The sequence below is a fragment of the Danio aesculapii genome, chromosome 9, assembly GCF_903798145.1.
Source record: "Danio aesculapii chromosome 9, fDanAes4.1, whole genome shotgun sequence".
In the NCBI taxonomy this organism is placed as follows: Eukaryota; Metazoa; Chordata; class Actinopteri; order Cypriniformes; family Danionidae; genus Danio; species Danio aesculapii.
Window position 1 is genome coordinate 34,854,347 of NC_079443.1, and position 25,787 is coordinate 34,880,133.

General features: G+C 33.6%; 2 protein-coding genes across 3 annotated transcripts in view; one reads left to right on the top strand and one right to left on the bottom strand.

Annotated features, from left to right (window-relative positions):
- Positions 1 to 8,299, top strand: part of kdm6a (lysine (K)-specific demethylase 6A) — a 73,416-nt gene extending 65,117 nt beyond the window's left edge. For both annotated transcript variants that reach the window (XM_056465561.1, XM_056465563.1), the window contains 10 exons: positions 504 to 709; positions 1,089 to 1,150; positions 1,228 to 1,302; positions 2,352 to 2,500; positions 2,591 to 2,705; positions 3,901 to 4,088; positions 5,450 to 5,591; positions 5,718 to 5,844; positions 7,112 to 7,282; positions 7,389 to 8,299. In XM_056465561.1, the coding sequence (XP_056321536.1) occupies positions 504 to 709; positions 1,089 to 1,150; positions 1,228 to 1,302; positions 2,352 to 2,500; positions 2,591 to 2,705; positions 3,901 to 4,088; positions 5,450 to 5,591; positions 5,718 to 5,844; positions 7,112 to 7,282; positions 7,389 to 7,418 (1,265 nt within the window). In that variant the 3' untranslated portion in view covers positions 7,419 to 8,299. The remainder of the gene's footprint in view (positions 1 to 503; positions 710 to 1,088; positions 1,151 to 1,227; positions 1,303 to 2,351; positions 2,501 to 2,590; positions 2,706 to 3,900; positions 4,089 to 5,449; positions 5,592 to 5,717; positions 5,845 to 7,111; positions 7,283 to 7,388) is intronic.
- On the bottom strand, positions 8,299 to 24,253 carry dipk2b (divergent protein kinase domain 2B). Its single transcript, XM_056465564.1, has 5 exons — positions 23,968 to 24,253; positions 19,928 to 20,192; positions 15,884 to 16,057; positions 12,695 to 12,983; positions 8,299 to 9,634 (listed from the first exon to the last, which is right to left on the bottom strand). The coding sequence occupies exons 1-5, from the start codon at positions 24,147 to 24,149 to the stop codon at positions 9,291 to 9,293; spliced, it is 1,254 nt and encodes a 417-aa protein (XP_056321539.1). The 5' UTR covers positions 24,150 to 24,253; the 3' UTR covers positions 8,299 to 9,290.
- Positions 24,254 to 25,787: the final 1,534 nt, after the last annotated feature.

The following is a 25,787-nucleotide window of genomic DNA, read 5'->3' on the forward strand; positions in this document are numbered from 1 at the left end:
AGATAAATGTCTCTTAAGGACAAAAGCTTTCATAAGGGGGATTAAAACTTATGGCACCTGGCAACCCCAGGATCAAACACTGTATCTTTAGAAAATAGAACCCTTTTTTTCTCAAATAAATTTTTTTTTAGGTTTTTGTAAGTCAAATTAACATGTAGGCGCAATGTTTTTGTAAGCTTTTGAAGCCTAAAAATCAAATTCAAGAAAATGTCAGACAGGCTAGTTGCATCTTTCCATCATCTAATTAATTAATTGAAGATTTTTTTGCTCTCTTTTCTCCCTTGTTGCTGATATGCTCTTATTGAATTAAAAATCTTGCAGAATTAAATGACGCGTCCTTTCTCAAAACATAATTCTAAATCAATAAAGAATCAACTGGTAGTTGCTAATTATAGTGTCGTTATAATTATTATTATTTAGTTTTAAAATATTGTAATTATTAAATAATTGTTTATACCCACTATATTTATCAGTTTGGTGTGTTTCTCATCTCTTCATGTCAGACCTTGGATTATTCTCCACCAAGACTCTGGTTGAGGCCAACCCAGAGCACCTGGTGGAGGTGAGGACTCAGTTGTCTCAGCCCACCGATGAGAACTGGGACGTGACTGGCAGCAGGAAGATGTGGCGCTGTGAGAGCAGTCGGTCTCACACCACCATTGCCAGATATGCTCAATACCAGGCGTCATCTTTCCAGGAATCATTGCGGGTGAGTCAATGTCATCAATCACTCAAAGAAAAAAATAGCTTCAGTGTTAAATTATAGGGTGATTAAATTATAATTTCATTAGTATCGCTGTTTTGGCATAGCTTTAGGTGCTCGTGATGTAACAATTAGGTCATTGCTGTTAATTTGCTCTGATCTGCGGCCAGTATGTCAAGAATATACATTTTCTTTTCATGTCAGGAGTTTTGAGTATGCATGTTTTTCTTTCTCTATCATTCACTGAGAGTTTAATTTTACTGAGATTGTTGACAAAGTTAAATTAGCAGCTTCGTAAGGAGTCCAGAGATTACTAAAGAAATGTCATTCATACTAAGAAACAGTGCATGAATAGTTCTTTGTTTTGTTATGGTACATTCATCAGGAGGAAAATGAAAAGAAAGGACAGAAAGACCACTCAGACACTGAGTCTGCTCCATCAGAAAAGTAAGTTCTTGTTCAATTAAAAACCTAATGTTTCTGACTTGACCATAGTCTTTAACTGGAGCCTATGTTTTTTTCAGTGTGGTGCGGAGAAGAAGAGGTCCGTTTAAGCACATCAAATTTGGAACCAACATTGATTTGTCAGATGAGAAAAAGTAAGTGCTCAGTGTTTTCATTTTTCATCATTTTTTATTGAACCTTTTTCTTTATTGAACCTAGATGAGTTGCTATGCAAAAGTGAATTTATTTGTTAAAAAAACAAAAACAGTGTATTTACTGTTTGAAGTACTAGATGAGATTAATTTGTAGCAGGGATTCTGTAATTCTTAAAGTTTTATTTTTTTTCTCATATTTACACAGTTTAAGGCCTTAAAGTTTTAGAACTGTTTTAAATTCATATGTACTGCAAAAAATATATATTCTCTGTTTTATTTTCCCAATACAAGCATCTAAACATCCTTAAATTAAAACAAAATGGAAAGATTAATAAGAGTTTTTGAGAAATTCGAAACAAAATAGAAAATTTGTCAGTCTGTGATGCATTTTATGTAATTGAGCATCTTTACATGTATATACAGATAAAGAACCCATGATCAGAAGGTATGGACAAATTATTTCATATTGGCCTGTTTGGGAGCAGAGTTATTCTCAAACCTTGAGCTAATTTTTGTTTTTATATATTTTTCAGACTTTAAAGTGTTGCTCCTATAAATCTTTGTGTGGTCCCCAATTTACATTTAGGAACATGTTGGCTTATTCCTTTTAAAAAATGCATTCTTGGTGTTAAGAAAAACGTACAGCTTGTTCTAGGCATTGACAGTCACAAACCAAAATCTGGCAATAAAAATTGTAGTCTTTTGAACACTTAATTTCTAATGGACAATTTTTCCTCATAGAAGCAATAAACCACTCAAGTGCATGATTTACAGTGATTTTTTTTATTTTTTTTTATACCATGGTGAAAAGGGCACTCTACTTCATGTTGTTCTTAACAGCACTGTTTAGCAGTAATAAAATCACTCTAATACATGCCTCATGGGGTTTAGTGCTTCATCAGGATGCTCTTGAGAGTTTCATTCAAGTCTGAAGCAGGTTTGCAAAGTAAATGGCGGTCTTTAGACCTTTTGCAGTGAACAGACAGCAATGATGGAACAGGAAGGCATGTTAGGTCATCTCATCTGACCTCTGTCCTGTGGCTTTGCAGGTGGAAGCTGCAGCTGGCTGAGTTGAGTAAACTGCCTGCCTTCGCGCGGGTGGTGTCTGCAGGGAATCTGCTCAGTCATGTGGGCCACACCATTCTCGGCATGAACACAGTCCAGCTCTATATGAAGGTCCCAGGCAGCAGGACACCAGGTCAGCTTTTTGGCTCGCAAGCACTGACACGTGCTCTACCAGCGACGTTAATAAAAAACACTAAACTTTTTTTTCTTACTTTTTTTTCAGGTCATCAAGAGAATAACAACTTCTGCTCTGTGAACATTAACATTGGCCCTGGAGATTGTGAATGGTTTGCCGTTCCTGAGCCATACTGGGGTGTCATGAATGATTTCTGTGAAAAGTAAGCAGTCTGTCTATTTGATACTACTAAAACAAACCTGTTTTAGGTGTCACCATCAGTTTAATATTAAATAAGATATTCTCAGAAATCCTCTATGCCAGTTTCTTTTCTATCTCAACAAAAAATACACTTTTTGTTATTACCAATAAAGAATCCTCAATAGGAATGCTTAATTTATTGGTTTAGAAAAAAGAAAATATAGAAATAACAGTTGTTAAACTTATCAAAACAATGTTATTTTGTCAATTGCATCATTTTTTTCAGATGTACTGACAATTGTCATTTGAGATTTTTTTTAAGCAGATACTTTCAAAGTTTACAAATGACATGGTTTTTGATTGTCTATCATTTTCTCAGATATTATTATATTTTCACATTTAGCAGAGGCAAAGGGACATATTTACTAACAACTTACACCAGCACAAGTAAAAGATGTCAGGATTTACTAAAGAAATGCAGTGAAACATTTGTTCACTGTTCCATTATTTTCCTATTGGCACTTTAATTGGATTGTGTTTGTCTCGCACTAATTTAAGTAAATCTGGCCCAAGGCTTTCTATGACTGTTGCAACATACTTGTTGCATCGCCGTCTGGGATGGTCGCAACAAGTATGGTTGTTTTTAAAATATGGAAATTAATTTTACACCGGTATTTACAATGGAATTTCTGCGCTAGCCTGCTGCTAATAACGCCGCCTACGTTTAAACGGTCTTTCATCTATTTTTACGCTTTAACAACCAAATGAATGTATTTAAGTGTATTTAACTGATCATATTATAATTATATTACAACATCGATGCTGTAAAAGAAACCTTATGAAATTGAAAATTTACATTTACATTTAGTCATTTAGCAGACGCTTTTATCCAAAGCGACTTACAAATGAGGACAAGGAAGCAATTCACACAACTATAAGAGCAGCAGTGAACAAGTGCTATAGAAAATAGCGGCATAAACCTTTCATCTGAAGTTCATCATTGGCTGAAAACCCCTAGCTGTACAAATAGCCCATCGATTTATCTTTACACCCCTTGGAGGTATATTTACAGATGTTCATGTCCAGTAGTGTATTGTTGGTTTCATTTCTGTTCCAACTGTAAAACAACAACCTTGTTCAGTTTTGACATCTTGTGAACAGAATTAATAGTGCAGTTGTGAGACGCCCATGCTGATTTTCATGTATTCTTTATGCAGGAATAATATTAATTATCTATTGGGATCTTGGTGGCCAAATCTTGAGGACTTGTATGAGGCAAATGTTCCAGTGTATCGCTTTATCCAGCGACCCGGAGATCTGGTCTGGCTCAATACAGGGACTGTGCATTGGGTTCAGGCTATTGGCTGGTGCAACAACATTGCCTGGAACGTAGGACCACTCACTGGTAAATATATCAAGATTTGTATAATTGCTGTTGGACCAACAGATCTAGAAGCTGGTGAGCTGCCCAAGACCTATTGTTCATACATAAGCTGTTGTATTCTGCAACGTCTGAACTAGGGGTGTCCAAACTCTGTCCTGGAGGACCGAGATTATAGCTCATCCTTGCAGGTGTGTTGAGGCAACTTGGTTTCTAGAAAACCTAGTAAGAGCTTGATTAGCAAGCCCAGGTGTGTCTGATTGGGGTTAAAAGTAAACTTTGCAGGACCAAGTTTGGACACCCCTGGTCTGAACCATCTTGGCATGTCTGGAGTAAGGTTTTATAAAAACAAATTTGCAGTCTAATCACAAAAACAAAGTACTTTACTTTGTATTAGTTATGACCCACAACAATATAAAGCCAAAAATATTATAATAAGTTATGTATTATAATTTGTACAGCCAACTTTTCTCTTGCTTTAGTCTGCTACATTAAATATTTGTTTTCAAGTTGAAGGATTGCAGGCTGTGCTACCATACAATCTGGCTAACTTTGAAGAATCATTTTGCTGATTGCATTTTGTGAAGCCTTCAGGTCTGCCAGTGTGCCTTAAATTCTGCCTATAATACTGTCTGTTTTCCATTTAATAAAAGCCCATCTGTCAAAACAAAAACAGCTGCTATTTTATTAGGCAGCTCACTTGGCTTTGCAATACTTGAAGTTGATGTATTTCTTTGTGTCTTTTACATTCTTTATTCTGCTAAACTCAAGGTTATTCATTTATTTTATGTCTATTATAATATTTGTAGTTTTTTTGAATTTCTCAACATAGCATTATTAAGATGGCCACTAGCGTCATCCAATGAAAATAAAACACACAAAAAAATTAACCTGTACATTATTTTGTCTATTTATGATCTAAAATAAATATCTAAAAGATTAAAGTTAAGTAATTTATAAAGTAAACTAATAGTAACTAAAACTAACTAATAGTTTTATGTAGCTAATTAAACATTAGAACACAGTACACCAACAAAAATAGCCTAAACCAGCATACAAAACAGAAGCACACATGAAGCATAGTATAATTGTCGTCATTATAACAAAAGAAATACTAAAGGATATCGCAAGATTACATTTTTCTTCTTGTACTTGAACTGAAGTTGAACGATAAACAATAGCTACGCTTCCATCCATCTATTTTTGTGCGCATAAAATATTGGTTGATATTGTGCATACATTTTGAAAACACGCATAAAAACATGTGCGCATACCGGAGTAGGATAAACATTTTATTCGATAAGAAAAGATACACATAAACTACGAACTGAAGTGCAGCTCATCTATTTTGCTGTAGTTTCTAATCCTCGTTTGTCCTTCCTCAGTGCATCAGTACAAGCTAGCGGTGGAGCGCTACGAGTGGAACAAACTCCAGAGTGTCAAATCCATCGTTCCCATGATTCACCTCTCCTGGAATATGGCCAGAAACATCAAAGTGTCAGACCACAAGCTCTTTGAAATGATCAAGTGAGTCTGCGGCACCACATTTACCATTTGATCAGTCACAGTGATGCAGTTTGCCGTGATTGAAATTTCAAGCAGATTATTGGAAGTTTTAAATATGGTATGCATGCTCCTCCTCTTCCCGTTCAGGTACTGTTTGTTGAGGACACTAAAGCAGTGTCAGATGCTGAGGGAGGCTCTTATAGCTGCTGGAAAGGAGCTCGTTTGGCACGGAAGGACCAAGGACGAACCTGCTCACTACTGTAGCGTCTGTGAGGTGTGTATTATGTGTTTTCCACATTTAAATGTCTAGTCATGTAACGTTTTGAATATTATGCCAAATTGGACCGAATTGTCTGAAGATGGTCTCTGTTCAGACTGTGCCAAAGTACCAAATTGAGTCTCTCATAGCTTACTGCACTTGAGTATACAAAACAAATTGTCAGGTTTTTTTTTTCTTATTTGGGGGGGCCTAATCTTTTGTATTTAACGTTTTGTAAGTATTATAATTATTTAAAATGATTTTAATTTTATCTAATAATTAAATAATTCAACTTCTGATTAATGATTTTAGCTTGATTGTATTTATGGTGTCTGCTTTTCCTTTTTTTCTTTTTTCCATTTCCACAGATCTTCTAGCACCCTCTTGTGGCACCCTTGATGTTCCTCATTTTTTTTAATGAAATACTTGAATATACTTTAATATTTTTTAATACTTCTGGCCCCCAACAAGACACACTCATACTTTTTGCCATGAGATTTGACTTTAGTCATATCCTAGAAAAAGTGACTTTCAGGGTTCTCATAATCAAATATCATGGGATTTCATAGCAGTCAGCCCTGTAAAAAGACCAAAATTAACCAAAAATTAACAAAATGCAAGCTTTAAATGTCTTCCCATGCATTGCGCAAAATTAGTTTTACTTTATTTTGGATTTATATTTTGCTTTAATCCAAAACAACTTACATGTGAGGATAAAAAGAAGCATTTCAAATCATCAGAGAGCAGCAGTATATGAAATACTATGACAAGTCTTAGTTAAAAAATGTAAAGATAGTAGTTTAAAGATTTTTCTTTCTTATTTTCTTCGATCATACAGAAGAGGGTGTGTTCTACAAGTGGTTTGTCAAGCCCACTTACCTATGTAGAGCGCACTCAGAATTGCACAATATTTCCATAAAATATGGAAAGCAGCAGTCTTTTATTTAAGAAAAAATGTTATCTGTTAAATAAAAACAAATGGAAGTCATGACTATTATAATAAAACAACATGACCAATCCAGAATTTTCCTTCAAATTGATCATACATTTTAAAAAGTGCAGAAATATTTGAACATTTTATGCAAACAAAATTAATTTTGATAGGTGGACATTTAATTTCATGCTTAAAGGTATAAGCCAGCATTCAACTGTCGTGACCCACTTATTTCCCCCTTCATGTTAATTGCGCTACCCATTGTCATTTGATTGGGTCTTGTCTATCCATGCATGCTTCATTTATTAATTTTGAAAAATATATTTTCTGTTGTGTGTGTGTGTCCAGGTGGAGGTCTTTGATCTGCTGTTTGTCACCAGTGAGAGTAACTCAAGGAAGACGTATGTGGTTCACTGCCAGGGCTGCGCTCGCAGATGTAGCCCTAACCTGGAAAACTTTGTGGTTTTAGAACAGTACAAAATAGACGACCTCATGCAAGTGTACGACCAGTTCACATTAGTGAGTCTCAAAGCCTTTACATTCACCTGAACCTTTTTATGACTAATCATTCCTGGTAACCAGAACTGATCACAATTAATGCGCCTATGTTCTCTCTCTTTCACAGGCTCCACCTCTGCCCTCCTCCTCATCTTGACGTTAACATTAATGGTTCTTCGGATAAAACCCTGGAACGCAACGCATCCCTTTCTGATATTCAGGAGACCTGACCCAGTTCCACACCACTGGTTTCTGTAGCAAACCCCACAAGACTGCTGCTTCTAAGCTGTTTTGTCTATGCAACCTTGCCAAGTTTGGAGATTCGGACCTTCTCCATCTTCAGGACTGTTTCAGCTTGTTCAGCACCACTTCTCTCTGAAACACAAACTACAAAAAGACTAATTGCTGAAGAAAAATGGTTTTGTGTATATACCACAAATTGCAAATCACTCAAAACTACTGACTTTATTTTACTGTTGCTTTAATCCTCTCGTTTTGTCCCCTTTTTTGTTTGTTTTTTCTTCTTCTGTACTCCATGTACAAGCATGTACATGATTATTTTCGTATTTCCTCTTAAGTACAACCATAGCTGGGCTTTTTTTGTTCAATGTTTTCTTTAGGTAACAAAAGAGAAATTTGTAATGTGAATTTTTTTTTTTTAAATGCTTTTTTTGGGGGGAAATGTTAAGTTGTGGGGTAGCGAAGTCACAAAGAAAAATGGGTTGCACATAGACTAAGGAATAAACTTTTAATTTGTGTTTTTTTGTGTTATATTTCTAATCTTGTTGTAAATTTACACTATTTATAAATATTTATTGCTTGGAAATATTTGTTGATGGAATGCTGTTATTTTTTCCAGAGTTCCTGCCATTAAATTTTATGGAGTAATGTCATTTTGAACATTTCTCTTTTTACATTTTCTATACATGAATAAAACTGCTTAGCGAGCATTGTACAGAAACATGAAGATTGATATGGTTTATGGGTTACTAATCAGAGTTGTCTTTGTAATTAAAATATTCTCCTTTTGTGATGAAATTCCTTGTCTTGGGCTGAATTATAATAATTGTGCTTTGAATTATTATTATTATTTTCTGTTTTTATTTCCTAAAGGTTTGTATTTTGGCTGTGCATTTATAAGAAAAACATTCATTGTATATACTATGAGTGTACTCTACCTGACAAAAGTCTTGTTGACTTGACGTCTAGTTGATCATTTGGGAAAGTGGCAGAAGACCGATTTTTCAGATGAATCATCTGTTGAACTGCATCCTAATCATCACCAATACTGCAGATCACCTATTTGAATCTGCATGGACCCAAGATTCTCACATAAATCAGTCAAGTTTGGTGAAGGAAAAATTATGGTTTGGGGTTACATTCAGTAGAATTGGCCAGCCCAGTCACCAAACATGAACATTATTGAGCATGTCTGGGGTACGGTGGAGGCATTGAAGATGAATCCAAAGAATCTTGATGAACTGGGAGTCCTGCAAGAACTCTTTCTTTGCCATTCCAGATGACTTTATTAAGTTATTTCAGTCATTGCAGAGATGTATGGATGCAGTCCTCCAAGCTCATGGGAGTCATACACAATATTAATTATTTTTCCGCTGCACCATGACTTTATATTCTATACTGTACATTATTTCTGTTAAGTGACAAAACAAGTCTTAGCAAAGTCAGACCTTACTGTCATAATTAAATAATTAAAAAACAAAGCATGATCATATTTTATTTGGGTAAAATAAGCGTAATCTAGAGGCATTTGCCTTTCATATAAGCCACTTCTGATGCTAAATAATCAACTAGAAGTCAAGTTATTATTTGTTGTTCCTAAACAAAGTGACAAGATTTTTGTCAGGTAGTGTACACAGTCCATTTATATTGCAGTTGTCTACCAGAAACAGAAGTTTTCATTTCATAATGCAGAAGATATTATTACCACATTAGTTTTTTTTTTTTCTTTATCAGTTACCTTTATGCATAGGCCATAAAGGGATATCATATAAAAAATAATCTTCTTGGTCTAAAACTTGTCACTGTAGAGACATTCAGGATATCTGTATGCATATTGAGGGCTGCATGGCCTCAGTGTCTTTAAAATGTTTTTTAAGCTTTGGACTGTAGTTATTATTCTTTGATCAGGCTGAGACGAGTCTGCGCAGACTGACAGTTCATCTACCGCTGCTCTGGGAAGACCTGACTGCTTGTCATTAGAGGTGAGTAGATTGTTGAGGATATATTTGCAAAGTAGGATAAAACTCTGTGCCTCTCTGACAGTCTCACATGGAGGAGGCCTCACACAAGAGCCACTGAGACAGGAGAAGACATCCAGCTCTTCAGGAAGAAGGTCTTCGTCAGGAGGATGTCCTGGAGGAGAATGAATTAAAGGTATTAAGTAATGGATTGTACAAAAATATTGGTTTTACTGGATTTGTCGTGTGGGTTTGAGTAAAATGTTAATATTTTATTTTGTCCTATTATGGTCTGATAGCATTTCATTAAGAATGTCTAATTAGTATAGTCATTTAGAGATTTTTTTCCCCACCAGATTCACAATTGGACAGAATAGCAATTATTTTTATGTTGTGTCTGAAAATCTGTTTTTTTTTTCATGCAATATTAACTGATTTAAAATAATAATAAAATCTAGATTAAAACATTTTGTATTTTTAAATTTAGATGAAATATCATAATTTACAAAATAAAAGATACATATGTCCTTTAGTTATATATAATAACTATAGCTTTTAAGTTAAGAGAAAATCCAATCATTACTGTCACAGGATTAATATTACTATTATAACATTGACATGATTTATGGCATTTTGTTGTAGTAACTGCAGAAATAGCTTTCCTTGCTTAAACCTTTTGTGGAAACCAAATCATAAAATAAAATAAAAATTTAGGTGTTAACATTTTATTTTGTCCTATTATGGTTTGATAGCATTTCATGAAGAATGTCTAATTAATATATTGTCATATATTGAGATTTTTTTTTTTTCTCCAGATTCACAATTATTTTAATTTTGTTGTGTGTAAAAATTGGTTGATTTCATGTAGTAACTGATTTAAAAATAATAATAAAATCTAAATGAAAACATTTTGTATTTTTAAATTTAGACAAAATATATAATTTACAGAATAAGAGATTATACATTTTTAAAATTAAATTAAGTAATCTAAGAAAAAATCTATTCATTACTCCAGTCTGTAGTGTGTAACAGGATTCTTCATATATCATTGACATGATTGATGAAATTGTCTTGTTGTCAATGCTGAAATATTTCTTGTTGCATGAAACTTTTGTGGAAACCAAATCATTTTCCCAGGTAAATACTTTTTTATGTTAATATTTTATTTTGTCCTTTATGGTCTGATTTCATTAGGAATGTCTAATTAATATATTGTCATTTAGAGATTTTCCCCCAGGTGCACAATTGTACAGAATAGCAATTATTTTAACTTTGTTGTGTTTGGAAAATCTAGTTTAAGTTAATATTTACAGATTTAAAATAGGCGACATGGTGGCTCAGTGGATAGCACTGTCGCCTCACAGCAAGAAAGTTGCTGGTTCAAGTCCTGGCTGCGTCAATTGGCGGTTCTGTTTGGAGTTTGCATGTTCTCCCTGTGTTCGTGTGGGTTTCCTCCGGGTGCTCCGGTTTCCCCCACAGTATAAAGACATGCTCTAAAGGTGAATTTAATAAACTAAATTGGCCATAGTGTATGTGTGTGAAAGAGTGTGTATGGATGTTTCCCAGTGATGGCTTACAGCTGGAAGGGCATCCACTGTTTAAAACAAATGTTGGATAAGTTGGTGGTTCATTCCACTGTGTCGACCCCTGATGAATAAAAGGACTAAACCGAAAGAAAATGAATGAATAAATGATTTAAAATAATAATAAAATCTATATGAAAACATTTTGTATTTTTAAATTTTGAAAAAAAAAATCAGAATTAACAGAATAAAAGATTATACATTTCTAAAAAATAAACAAATAAACAAAAATAAATATTTTGAATGGTATAATATATAAGAATAAAATTGATTGAATTTGTCTTGTTGTCAAAGCTGAAATATCTTTTGTTGCATAAACCTTTTGTGGAAACCAAATCATTTTCCCAGGTAAATTTTTATTTATTTATTGTTAAATGTTAATATTTTATTTTGTCCTATTATGGTCTGATAGCATTTCATTTACAATGTCCAATTAATATACTGTATATTGTTCCCCACCCCCCCCCCACCCCCACATTTTTCAATCATTACTCCAGTCTTTAATGTAACAGGATTCTTCATATATCATTGATATGACTGATGAATTTGTCTTGTCAGTGCTGAAATATCGCTTGTTGCATAAACATTTTATGGAAACCGATTCATTTTCCCATATTGATATGTAGTTACAAATTTCAAACACCATATTTGAAAGAGAAATGCTTAATGTAAATAACTTGGTGTCACCTTTCATCAATTTAATATCTCTTCTCTTACTATTAAATTCTTAAATCTTACTCTTGAAATTTGTACATGGTGCTATAGATTATAAATTATGGGACATTTTATCAGAAACGTACTTTATCTGTCCGTGAAGTAAGAAACAAATACAGTGAATAAAAAGTATTTCATCCCAAACATTTCTAAAATGAACTGATGGTTGATTTCTGTGAGTTGTTCTGTAAAAGAAATGTCATTTATGTCATTTATTTGGTTCTCAGATTTTTTTTAAATTAAAAGCACTAAAATGTACAAACCCTGTCATTGTCCTTGTCCTCAGCCCAATTGAACCTACAGCTTTATAGTTTTGTTATGCAAAAAAAGTTATGTAGACAAAAATACTTTAGAAATGGCAAATTTAAGTTGTTATCATTCACATCAGTTAATTAAAAACATAAAATTATAAATAAATTCTACAAATAAATACTATTTTACAATTGTTCTCGTGTTTCTGTCAGTCTTGTTACATTTGCATTAAATTTAACATAAAATGCATGCAATACACCTTTAAAGCTATGACTCAAAGTAAGTGAAATCATTTGATGGAGGGGAAGCTGACAGTGATTAGGGATGCGTTCTATCATTGTATGATTTTATGATGTTTTTGTATAATTTGTTTGAAGAAGACATATATTAAGTGAAAATGTACGTTTTTGGTAGAATGTCCCTAACAGTCTACATTAAAAATATAAAATAAACCACCTAAACAAGAACAGGAGAAGAAAACAATATAACTAAATTTATGCATTCATTTGTAAACTGTTATTATTTTGTTGAACGCCTATTTCATGTGACAGAAGATGTGATTTTGTTTTATTTTCTATTATTATTATTTATTTAGGTTTTTCGTATTATTATTACTACATCAAGTCTACATGCTTAAAGCAATACTACACAACTATTTACAGGTAAAGAGCTGATCCAGAACTGACCTTGCTGTAAGTCAATGATGCCTATGGTGCTGGTATCCACAATGAAGACCTTGTTGTCTTCCAGAATGCCGAACATGTCCTCTGGGATGCGGGTGTAGAAGAGGCGGAACCGCAGGCTGTTGGCGCTCAGGCTCTGGGTGATGTGCAGGAGTTGGTAGGCGAGATCTGCGCGGCGCTCCAGCGGAGAGGAAAACAGGCTCCTGAGGGCCCTGCTCGCAGCCCACACCATCAGCCTTCCACAGGAGCCGTGGTAGCGGAGGAAGGGCCAACCCTCCGTGCCTGGAAACATCTGTGGGCAGAGGGGTCGAAAGCAGAGTTGAAAACAGGACGCGAGGGAACATGCGCAGGCAATGCCACTGTCTACATTTTCATTCACTTCATATATAAATAGGTAGAGTCAGTCGTCCTGTGTGCGGAAGAACAGTTTTGTCTCAATTTTTTTAATAATGTGTGTTTTTTTTTTTTTATTATTCTCATCAGACATATTCAGGTCCGTAGCCAGCCTGGTGAAAGGGGTGGTTCTTTTTTCTCAAAAAGTGCACCCTTTTGCAGTCACCTTTTGCATTCACTTCATTTTCTATTTAATTATGAGGTGTAAATGCTGCATTTAGTGGCATTTTAAGCACTGTTTTTAGCTGGTTTAGCTTGTTGGATGGTCATCAGAACCACACTTTCTGATGCATTAAAAATATTTCCTAAAGATTTAGAGTAAATAAATACTTATTTTTAAGACACAAATTTATTACATCTGTCATTAATTTGATGCATATATCATTAGGAAAAAAGTTTTAAAGTAAAAACTGTAGCCTGTTGTCATTTATTACGCAAATAACAAACTGAGCAGCAGATTCAACTTTCCTCAGATTTCCTCAACTTTCACAATTTGCCCAGTTGAATATTGAACAATTAAAAATAAATAAATAATATAATAATTATTATTATGCAACTACTAATAATAATGTTAAGTTTGGTGATTTTTCTAGCCTCTCTTGTAAAAAGTACATTTGAAAATTCATGGATAACAACAATAGCTTAATTAGTATTAAAATTTGATCATTTTATCTTTAAAGAATAAGGTCCAAGATTTAGAATAAATTAAGTTCCTTGTAAAATGTTTTCTCTATTTAACAACAATAAAGTAGGTCTGTAGTGAAAGATGACTTAATTTACGTCAGATTTCACCTTTTATGCATAAGTCTGAAACTCAATTACTGGAGGGCCGCAGCTCTGCACAGTTTTGCTCCAACCCTAATCAAACACAGCTAATCCAACTAATCAAGGTGGTCAAGACTTCTATAGTCTATTAAGCAGGTTTGAGTTGGAGCTGGTTAGCGCTAAAATCTGCAGAGTTGTGGCCCTCCAGGAATTGAGTTTGAGACCATTGCTTTCACAGGTTATTTTCACTATTTATTTTGCCATACCAGTCAAAATAAGACAAATTAGCTCATGTTTGGGACAAATTCTGGACCTTTGTCAGTGGAGGGTGGGTCTTTCGAACCACCCGAACCCCCCTGGCTACAGGCCTGATATTTTAAACACAGCTGCGGGGCATAACCAATCACTTTTTTACAACATAATAGTCAAAACTACACCGTCAAAACTCATTCTTGTTTAATAAATCATTTGTTTGTTTGTTACTTGATTTTTTGTGTGGAAATCGCCTTTAAAGTTGTGCAAATTAAACTTTTAGCAGTGCATATTACTAATCAGAAATTAGATTTTGATATGTTTATGGTAGGAAATTTACCAAATGTCTTCATGGATTAATGTTTATTTGATATTCTAATGCTTTTGGCAGAGAAAGAATAAATAATAATTTTGGTTCACAATGTATTGTTTGCTATTGCTAAAAATATTTGCAACTTAAGATGCTGTGGTCCAGGGTCACTATAGTTTGAGTTTTTATGTTTGAGGATAACATACACTGTAAGAAAAATCCAGGTTGCCTTAAATTTTTAAGCTGATCCATTGAACTTCTCATCAGACATATTTTAACCGTTTTCAAACACAACTGTGGGGCATAATCAATCACTTTTCACAACATAATTAATAGTCCAAACCACACCGTCAAAACTCATTCTTGTTAAATAAATCATTTGTTTATTTGTTATTTGACTGTGTGGAATACCATTTAAAGTTGTTCAAATTAAGCTTTTAGCAGTGCATATTACTAATCAGAAATTAGGTTTTGATATGTTTATGATAGTAAACTGACTGAAAACAGCTTGTGTAACATAAAGTTAAGTTAGACTCTCAGAAATAAAGGTATAAAATCTGTTATTGGGGTGGAACCTTTTCAAAAGGTACACTATTGTACCATACAGCTGAACATATGTACCTTTAGGGCACACTTTTGTAACTTTAAGTTGCTGTGAGGTACATATTTGTACATTTTGGACATTAATAAGTACCTTTAAGGAGCAGTTAGGAACAAAAATGTACCATTTGAAAAGGTACCGCCTCAGTACCTTTATTTCTGAAAGTGTAGAACAAGATTAACTTAGTTTAATGTGTTACAATGAGCTAAAAACATATGCTGTCATGACTAATTGATCATATCATTTTTTACAGTGTACAAAACGAGAGACGAGGAAGGATTTCTGTCTGTTGTAAGTTTTGTCTGTTTTCTCAATATCATCACAAAATACAGCTAAAAATCAGAGGACTGTGACTTTCTACCAATTATGTCCAACTATTCTGTTTTCAGTTCAGAATACTGTGGCTGTCTGCATGTGTTCAGTGGAGGATCCTTATTTTCTCTTCTCCACTTATCAAGTAAGTGCTAGAGATATTGAATTTATGATCCGTATTGTTAGTTTTAAATTGTTATTATTCTTGTTAGACAAAACCTGCAGTCAGTTTTCAATGTAAAACCTTAATAAAGATGTATTATATGAACAGGTAGACAGAGATAAGATTAATAATATATAAAAATAAAAAAGTAAAATATGATATTATATAAAGGGGTCAAAGGAGTTTTTCAAAACATGGTTCATTATGAAACTTCTTTAAGCTTTTTGAACATCATGCTATTTTTACAGATGGAAGAACCATTTTTTTCAGGCTATACATTTTAATCACTTCATACATTTCCAGGGGATCAAACCCATGACCCTGACTTTGCTATCACCATGCTCAATTACTTCACATTGAGCAGTAATAATTATATCAGCCCACTTATCATTATACCTGCAGTATGAGGGGCTGTTGATTGACAGCCAGTGTATAAAGCAGTCTAAGTTTATCCTTTTCACTGAAGTGCTTCATCTGCACACTGCCCACGTCAGTCACTTCGAAATAACGGCGCACAATGCGGTCCAGCAGCCTCTGAGATGGACAGCGCAGTATCGGGGTCACCAGACCCTATAGAGAAAAGCTTTTGTTAGATGTTACTCACAATAATGATTAAATGTGAACAGACATATAGTTTCTTCATTCATGAGTATTCAAGTAAAGAATATACCTTTAAAAGTATATATATATATATATATATATATATATGTATATATATATATATATATATATATATATATATATATATATATATATATATATATATATGTATATGTATATGTATATATATATGTATATGTATATATATATATATATATATATATATATATATATATATATATATATATATATATATATATATGTATATATATATATATATATATATATATATATATATATATATATATATCTATGTGTATATATATATATATATATATATATATATATATATATATATATATATATGTATATGTATGTATATGTATATATATATATATATATATATATATATATATATATATATATATATATATATATATATATATATATATATATATATATATATATGTATATATATATATATATATATATACATATACATATATATATACATATACATATATATATATATATATATATACATATATATATATATATATATATATATATATATATATATACATATATATATATATATATATATATATATATATATATATATATATATATATATGTATATATATATATATATATATATATATATATATGTATATATATATATATATATATATATATATATGTATATATATATATATATATATGTATATATGTATATATATATATATATATATGTATATATGTATATATATATATATATATGTATATGTATATATATATATATATATATATATATATATATATATATATATATATATATATATATATATATATATATATATATATATATATATATATATTTTTTTTTTTTTTTTTTTTTTAATCTGTGCTGTAAACAAAGCAGATAATTGGGATATATTTTAAACCCAAATGTCACTTTAATGTTCTACATAAAGATTCTTTACATTTAATTCAATAAGTTATCTGCTATTTCTAGAGTTCACACTTGGTTGTCTAGGTAAATGCGTATTTGGCATGCTGTTCCAGGAGAGAGCCCTGATCTCGGAGGACCCACGAGCCCGGGGCTCCCTCCTGTTTAGTCAGGAGAGAGAGAGAGGGGAGTCAGAGCTCAGGTAGGTCTTGAGAACTCCCCTGTTGTTAAGAAAGACATCAGGGTGGATGGGGGTTTCTTCGAAAATAAAGATGACTAATGTAAGGAACAGTTGCTTGGGTCGAAAGGCATAAGGGGCTTAGCCCAAAACAAGTCCCCCCCAGAAACAGGTACTGCTGAACAGCTGACTATTTAAATACCTGACACAAAAGCTGCGGTAAGTGGAATGCATGTGATATAAGTGCTAATTTTACTTAACAAAATAACAAAAACCTTTGGGTGCTCCGGTTTTCCCCCACCGTCCAAGGACATGTGCTATAAGTAAATTGAATAAGCTAAATTAGCCGTAGTGTGTGTGTGAATGCAAAAGTGTATGGGGGTTTCCCAGTGTTGGGTTGTGGCTGGAAGAGCATCCACCGCGTAAAACATATGCTGGATAGTACTGCGTAAAACATATGCTGGATAATTTGGCGGATCCCTGATTAATAAAGGGACTAAGATGAAAAGAAAATGAATGATTGAAAACTTCCCTTAATTAATTGTTAAATGCGCAAGCAGTTTGAGTGATTTTTTTCTGGTCATTTGTTAAGTGTAAATCCACCACAGAAGAGTTTTGTCATTTCTTTATTTTTTTTCAATAAATATAATTTTTTTCTTTGTGGTGAAAGTAACATCTGATCTCTTCTTTCATAGATGACATTTTATTAATACTAAACAACTAACCAACAAATAACATTTTTCAAACATTTAGCAGAATTTGACAAATATCCACATTTTAAGCATTTAACAAGCCAAAGTTTTTTTCAAACAGTCTTTTTACTGTCATCTCTTGACAGCCAAGTCCACATTATTTGAAGCACAAAATTGTTTGGTATATTGGAAAAATTGGGGCAGACTCAACCTAGGTCTGAGATAAGAGTAAAAACCATAAAAACTGCTCATAAGATTTTACATCAAAATTATCAAGACTGCTTTAATTTGACCTTTCTATATTAAACAAACCATAAAGTAGAATTGTGGAATATGAAAGTGTCGTAATTTCAAGAAAAAAAACTAAGAGTGTGTAACATTTTCCTATAATTGATAACATTTACAATGGATTCAACAGTCCCCTTGCAAGTGTTAAAGGTCCATTGAAATTAAAATAGTTTTTTTTTTATTTAGTATCAGTCATACCTGTGAACATTTGTTTCCAAAATATCAGGGGAACGGGGGAAATAATGCGATTGGCCAACCAAAGTTGGCTACCCAGGAGTGTTACAGACTGAACCAAAAAGCTGAGGGGAGGGGTGAAATTACAAGAGTTTTTCGGGAAAAATTACAAAATGGGAGTGTTATCAGGTGTGGTATCAATATGTTAGTCTTCAACAATATCTATAAGGTAGTGTGGTACAAAACAATGACAAAATTTGTATTTAGAAGATTTAAAACTGATATAAACATTTAAAGCTTGTAGTTTGTCACCTCTGCCTAAATGGATCAACGTTTTTTTCACGTCACCTCATACTTCAGTTTCTCATAAAATCTTGACCATTCAAATGCGTCCTAGTTTCTGTCATGCCCGCCCCCTTCAAGACACTTCTCATTTGCTTTTCATTTGATGTGCTTGAGCTTAACCACTCTCACAGACAGCTGTGATAAAATAAAACACTATTACCTGATTTTTGAAAAGGGGAGGAGCTAGTCTATGTCCCGCCCTCTCCGTTCTACAGTTAATATTGCATCAAAAAATGCACATTTCGAACCACTTCACGTTAGGGCTGCACAATATATTGTTTCAGCATCGATATTGCTATGTGTGCATGCACAAAAGTCACATCGCATAGATCTGCAACGCTGAGTTGACATTGCAGTGTAATTTTTACATTTACATATACAAAACAATAAAGCATGCACTGTTTATTTCATTTTACATTTGCTTTATTGCATTTATATATGCTTGTAATTTTCTTATTGCATTTTGTGCATGATTCACATGCCCTAAAGCAGTGTTTCCCAACCCTGTTCCTGAAGGCACACCAACAGTCCACATTTTCAACCTCTCCCTAATCAAACACACCTGAATCAACTTATAACATCAGAAGAGACTCCAAAACCTAAAATGAATGGGTCAGATAATGGAGACATCCAAAATATGTACTGTTGGTGTGCCTCCAGGAACAGGGTTGGGAAACACTGCCCTAAAGAATCATGCCAATCAATCTAAATTATTACATTTGGTAACACTTTAAGGACCAATTCTCAGTATTAACTAGTTGTTTATTAGCGGGCATGTTATTGAGATAGTGGCTGCTTATTAATACTTCTAAAGCACATATTCTGTATGATCTTATTTGGCGTACCTAATCCTACACAATATCTAAACTGCCTTAATAAGGAGCAAATTAGGAGTTTATTGAAGCAAATGTTATAATGGTTTGCTAAGAGTAAAAATTAAACCTTAAAATAAAGTGTCTTTCCACATAGTGCTATTCAATCATTTGCTGGAACTATATAGATACAGTATATTGCAATATATATTGCAGAAAAACTAAATATCGCAATGTCAGATTTTTCCAGTATCTTGCAGCCCTACTTCACCGGACTTTTCATTTGCACCTCCTACTTTTCCAAATTAATATCCCTTTGAAAATATAATTGTTCTGACCACAAATCCTCAGTCACTGCTGACCTCAAATAGACATCACAATACAAAGGCAACAAATACAGACCTTCACCATGCTGGGAAGCAGCAGGTTGGAATGAACCCAACTTTGGAAGCGTGAGGTGGCCCTGAGGACACCTTCAATGCTGCAGGATTTCCCTTTGCCTGCTGAGGTGCAAATGCTATTGTCTGATGTCTGGTGCAGGTGAGGAGACATCAGGCGGGACACCAACACTGGTCTCCAGCCCGCTGTGCTGTCTGTGTAGTTTCCCTCATAGGAGTGCACGTCTGCTGAGCATAGATTAGACTGAGCTGTCAGCCTCCTTTCAAACCTGCAGTGAAATAATCAGGGTCTGTGTTAGTTTCCTGTTTTTGCTGTCACTGCTTGTGCTTACTCTGATCAGTGATCAAGATCTAAGTTCTTGTGCTGTTATACCATACCAATGTTTGGCTAAACTTTATTTTGATCATCAGCTTTAGACATTCTATTCTACTACATATCTACTAGTGGTAGACAGTCTGCTTCATATCTGCCAATATTATATTTTCAATGGTCATCCATTAGACATTCTGCTGAGTAGAAGTGGTTGGAAAGTTATTTATAATCCATGTATATACATTTACATCTATTCATTTAGTAGATGATTTTATCCAAACCGAAAAAAGAACCTTAAATCACCAGAGAGCAGCAGTATATAGTTAGTTTAGCAGTTCTTTTATATATAAATAGACACATACAATCATATTTATCACTACCCTACACTACCTGACAAAAGTCTTGTCGCCTATGCAAGTTTTAGGAACAACAAATAATAACTAATCATTTGCTATCAGAAGTGGCTTATATAAAAGGCAAAGGCCTCTAGATTACGCTTATTTTACCAAAATAATATATGATCATGCCTTGATTTTTAATGATTTAATTAGGGCAGTAAGGTCTGACTTTGCTTGGACAAAAGTCTTGTCACTTAACAGAAATAATGTACAGTATAGAGTATAAAGTAATGGTGCAGTGTAAAAAGAATTATTATTGTGTATGACTACATGAGCTTGGACTGCATCCATACATCTCTGCAATGACTCAAATAACTTATTAATAAAGTCATCTGGAATGGCAAAGAAAGCGTTCTTGCAGGACTCCCAGAGTTCATCAAGATTCTTTGCATTCATCTTTATTGCCTCCTCTTAATCTTACCCCACACATGCTCAATAATGTTCATGTTTGGTGACTGGGCTGGCCAATCCTGGATCACCTTGATCTTCTTTGCTTTCAACTTTGATGTGGAGGCTGAAGTATGAGATGGAGCGCTATCCTGCTGAAGAATTTGTCCTCTCCTGTGGTTTGTAATGTAATGGACAGCCCGAATGTCTTGATACGTCAGGCTGTTGATGTTGACATCCACTTTGCAGGTTTCTCGCACACCCCATACTAAATGTAACCCCAAACCATGATTTTTTTACTTCACCAAACTTGACTGATTTCTGTGAGAATCTTGGGTCCATTTGGGTTCCAATAGGTCTTCTGCAGTATTTGTGATGATTGGGTTGCAGTTCAACAGATGATTCATCAGAAAAATCTACCTTCTGCCACTTTTCCAAATGATCAACTAGAAGTCAAGTCATTATTTGTTGCTCTTACAACTGGGATCGACGACAAGACTTTTGTCAGGTAGTGTATATTAACCCTATAACTAACAGTCTTCCAATAGTCTAATTTGTGTTATGTTGCAAAGATCACTCCAAAAAAATTTTTTTTGCTTGTTCAAACTACTTATTTAAAATAAGCTGAATCAACACAATTCTTGAGATTTCATTGGGACAACTTAATTTTTTATGTTCAATCCACATAAATTTGTTAAAAGTGTTAAGTGAACTTAACCAATTTGTGTTGGGACAACATGAATGAATTGTGTTGAACCCTGCATTTTTTACAGTGAAGTCAGTAGAATATCTGTTAACATATTCTACTAGCCCAAGCCACTATTAATGCAATCTACTAAAACTCCACATGGTTACTCTTCTAACAATCAAAGTTTTTTTTTTCTTTTCTGTCAGTTAGTTGACATCAATTTGCAAAGAAACTTATAGTCAATAAATTGTCCATTGGTTGAAAAACTCTATCCAAACCCTGTTAGGTTAATGCAAATTAGTTGACATGTAGTTACAAAGTTATTTAGTCGCTAAAAAATCTAACGTGGACTAAAAAAAATTCATTTTCTTTTCGGCTTAACCCCTTCGTAAATCAGGGGTCGCCACAGTGGAATGAATCACCAACTTATCCAGCATATGTTTTATGCAGCGGATGCCCTTCCAGCTGCAACCCATCACTGGGAAACATCAATACACAGTCATTCACACATACACTACAGACAATTTAGACAATCCACTCAGCGATGCAATGTCAGACACAATACACTCAATGGAGTGAGTGATGACACTGTGACGGGTAGGGTTAGGGGTGGGGTTAGGTGAGCCCATTAAAAAGCATTGGATACAGCAGAGATTGCACTGCGCCAGGTCTGCATCCAGACCCCTCTCGAAACCGGAGCACCCGGAGGAAACCCACACGAACACAGGGAGAACATGCAAGCTCCACACAGAAATGCCAACTGACCCAGCTGGAACTTGAACCGGCAACCTTCTTGCTGTTAGGCGATTGTGCTTCCCACTGTGCCACCATGCTGCCCACAAATTAAAGTATAACACTTATATTTGCCTTTAAGAAAATAGAAAAGATAAAAAGCACTTCATGAAGCAAAAAGAAGCACTTTATGAAGTTCATATTTTTAACTATTTCTTGTATGGATATTTGGGGAGCGCTGGGCACAAAGTAATGCGGGGTAAAATGTAACTCAGAGTTTTAAGGTATTGGCTCAAGGTTAACCGTGGCATGCTTCCGAGGTTTTAACCACAGTGTCAGCAGACATCTTCCTGCCAATTATTTTAAAAAGTTTGGCAAAATTTGGATGAGAAATTATTATACTATATATATATATATATATATATATAGAAGACATTAGACAATATTAGATTTCACTTACATACTTTCACAATTCACAATAAATATATATATTGTGAATTGTGAAAGTATGTAAGTGAAATCTAATATTGTCTAACGTCTTCTAGGCTAAAAGATGGAACCATTTTGATGTAAAAAAACACAATGACTGCTAGCCAGTTTTGAGTAAAACACGACACAGCAGGGTTAGTTGTAACAGGGTGTTATAAATAAGCCACACACTGATGAACTCCAATTAAACTAACAAAATATCATTTTTGAATTTTGAGTGTAATGTTGAGAACTTTTTATATACATTTTTTAATAGAAAATATATTTAATAAAAAACAAAAAATAATGCAAATAACTGCATTGTATAATAATGGATAATAATGCAAATAGATCCAAAAGTGTATCCAATAGGTAAATAATAAAACATGATGTGCTATGTAGCATAAAAATAATTGAGTTAAGCACTGAGGAAATATTTTAAAAAAATTATTATTTAAAGTAAACTGAATTTAAATTAATTGTGTGAAATCTGCCTTTTTAAGCACGTATTACAACTAACCCTCTGTCTGTTACAATTTGCTCCGCAGGTGTGGTAAACAGTAACATTTTTACTCCTGGCACTTTTGGCCAATACTGCACAGATATCATTGGTCTGGCTATAATCCTTTTTAATGCTCATTTGTAGGAGAGGCTTATGTGTTGTTGGTAAAAAATATGGTTTGTCTAACCCCATTATTTATCTGTACCATTGTTCATTATTTGGCCAAAAACAAAAAGTGTTGCTTTGTGCCCCACTCTCCCCAATATATACATATATATATACACACAAGAAAAAAAGTTATAAACTTCATAAGTCATAGAGTGCTTCTTTATTTATCTTTTCTAATTGTGCTGTGTACTTGAGTATATTATATAAGATCAGTGACTATATGCATGATTTTTTTTTTTAACCAGACCACAAAACTTTTTTTTATCTTAATTTTGGCTTTTTTTATCCAAACATTTGGTTAAAAATGTTATTGCATTTATCCTACAATATGAATAACTTTATGAAAAGTTAATTGTTCTCTGCGGAAATTGGAAATATTCCAGTTTACCTTATTTCATCCTTGAAAAACTTCTTGCAAATGGATGTTCCAATGCAGGCGTTGCATTTATCCAAACCCAAGAAGATCTTTCTGAAGTCATGTGATTTGTCTTGGGGTGCTGGTGATGGGTCTGCTGAACTAAATACTAATATGAAACACAATGTCCAAACCTCTGACCATATCCCTGCCATCACTGCATCATAAACCCCGAATCACAGAATCATAGTGGCCTCCCAATGTGATTAAAAACCCTGAAGACTAAACGTGAGCACACCAGCACAGTGAAGTGGCACCTCTTGAGTGTCAGCTGTAGTATATCTGTTATGTCCCCTGCACTAAACGCCTCACTTAGACAGGAAACACATGGGGAACAAAGATAACCCTTGTCGTCATGGTGATACTTCCTCCTGCACAGTCCGATTTCAAAGCTGTACACACAAAGGTTGGAAACCCTGTTTTATCCATTAAGTTATTTTGGAATATGAAACCATTTTGAGAATATGCAAATTATTCATACCACCTAAAAAGACTGATTAATTATTTATTTTGTTCAACCACTTCTCCAGAACCTGTTTCTTTCCACCAACAAAATGTCTGTACGTCAAAAGTCATATGCAGTGAACAGAATGTTGAATTAGATTTGAATGACTACTGCTGTTTAATAGAAATTTCAGATTTTGCTGTTATTATTTTATGGAACCGCCAAATGTGAAAGAATTTTATATAAACTTTAATCAAATATGTGGAGTAATCTGCTTGCTGAATTAAATGGAGGCTATAATGTAATGCTGTTGCTTATTCTGTAGGGGAGAGTGGGGATGGTTGCAGCATGAGGCAGTTCCTCCATTCAGGAATGAGCTAGAGTGATTATATTCATACTACATATTCTCAGTTAGACCCTCCTTCAATCTGAGAGAAATCAGCCATATGTGACTATTCCTTCAGTATAAAACTCATTTTTTTAATATTCAGAAAGTTTCTTATACTGTCTAATCTGTTTTTGTGAAACATTATTCATTCATATAATTTAATCCACTGTTTTCTTAGCTTTAAATACATTGTAAAACCCAATAATTTAAGGTAACTCAAACCATTTGAGGAAACTGATTGCAAAAAACCATTTAAGTTTAAAAACTAATTCAAATGAATACTGTGAACTTAATTCATTTGAGTAAATGAAGCAATTTGAGCACAGTAAAACCCAATAAATGAAGAGAACTCAAACCAACTGAGTACTGTAAAATCCAATAAGTTAGGACAACTCAAACCGTTTGAGGACACCGATTGCAACAAACCATTTGAGTAAAAAAAAAACTAATCTATATGAGTACTGTGAACTTACTCCATTTAAGTAGAAGTAATGAGGTATTTATTAACTCATTACCTTCAACACTGAGTTCAAAACTCTTTTCAATTGAGTAGAATTAACTTTCAGTCAATTTTGAGGTAACTACACTCATTTCATTTGATAAAGTTGACTGTTGGGTTTTACAGTGTAGGTATAGCTATCAAGTCTTAAAGCTATTGTGCCTCCCTAGCATAGACAGTTTCGTTAGGGTTGACAGAGTTGGGACATGCTGTTGCAATTACAAAACTCATTTAAAAGCTTGCCATATTAACATTGTACTATTTTAATTTTATCACAGTTTCAGTGTAATTTAATATGAAAAAATAATTCTTTAAGTCATATTAAAGTGCGAAGAAATAGTTTAGTAAAGGTTCAGACTAGATTTGTATATATATATGTGTATATGTATATATATATGTATATGTATATATATATATGTATATGTATATATGTATATGTATATGTGTATATGTATATGTAT

What these genes read in the sequence shown, in the direction of transcription:
- dipk2b (XM_056465564.1), bottom strand. Translation starts at nt 24,149, where the DNA reads ATGGCAGGGATATGGTCAGAGGTTTGGACATTGTGTTTCATATTAGTA. An exon ending in TTTTTCAAGGATGAAATAAG is followed by an intron (nt 20,193 to 23,967) that starts GTAAACTGGAAT and finishes ATTTCACTGCAG; the next exon opens with GTTTGAAAGGAGGCTGACAG. An exon ending in CATCATTGACTTACAGCAAG is followed by an intron (nt 9,635 to 12,694) that starts GTCAGTTCTGGA and finishes ATTCTCCTCCAG; the next exon opens with GACATCCTCCTGACGAAGAC.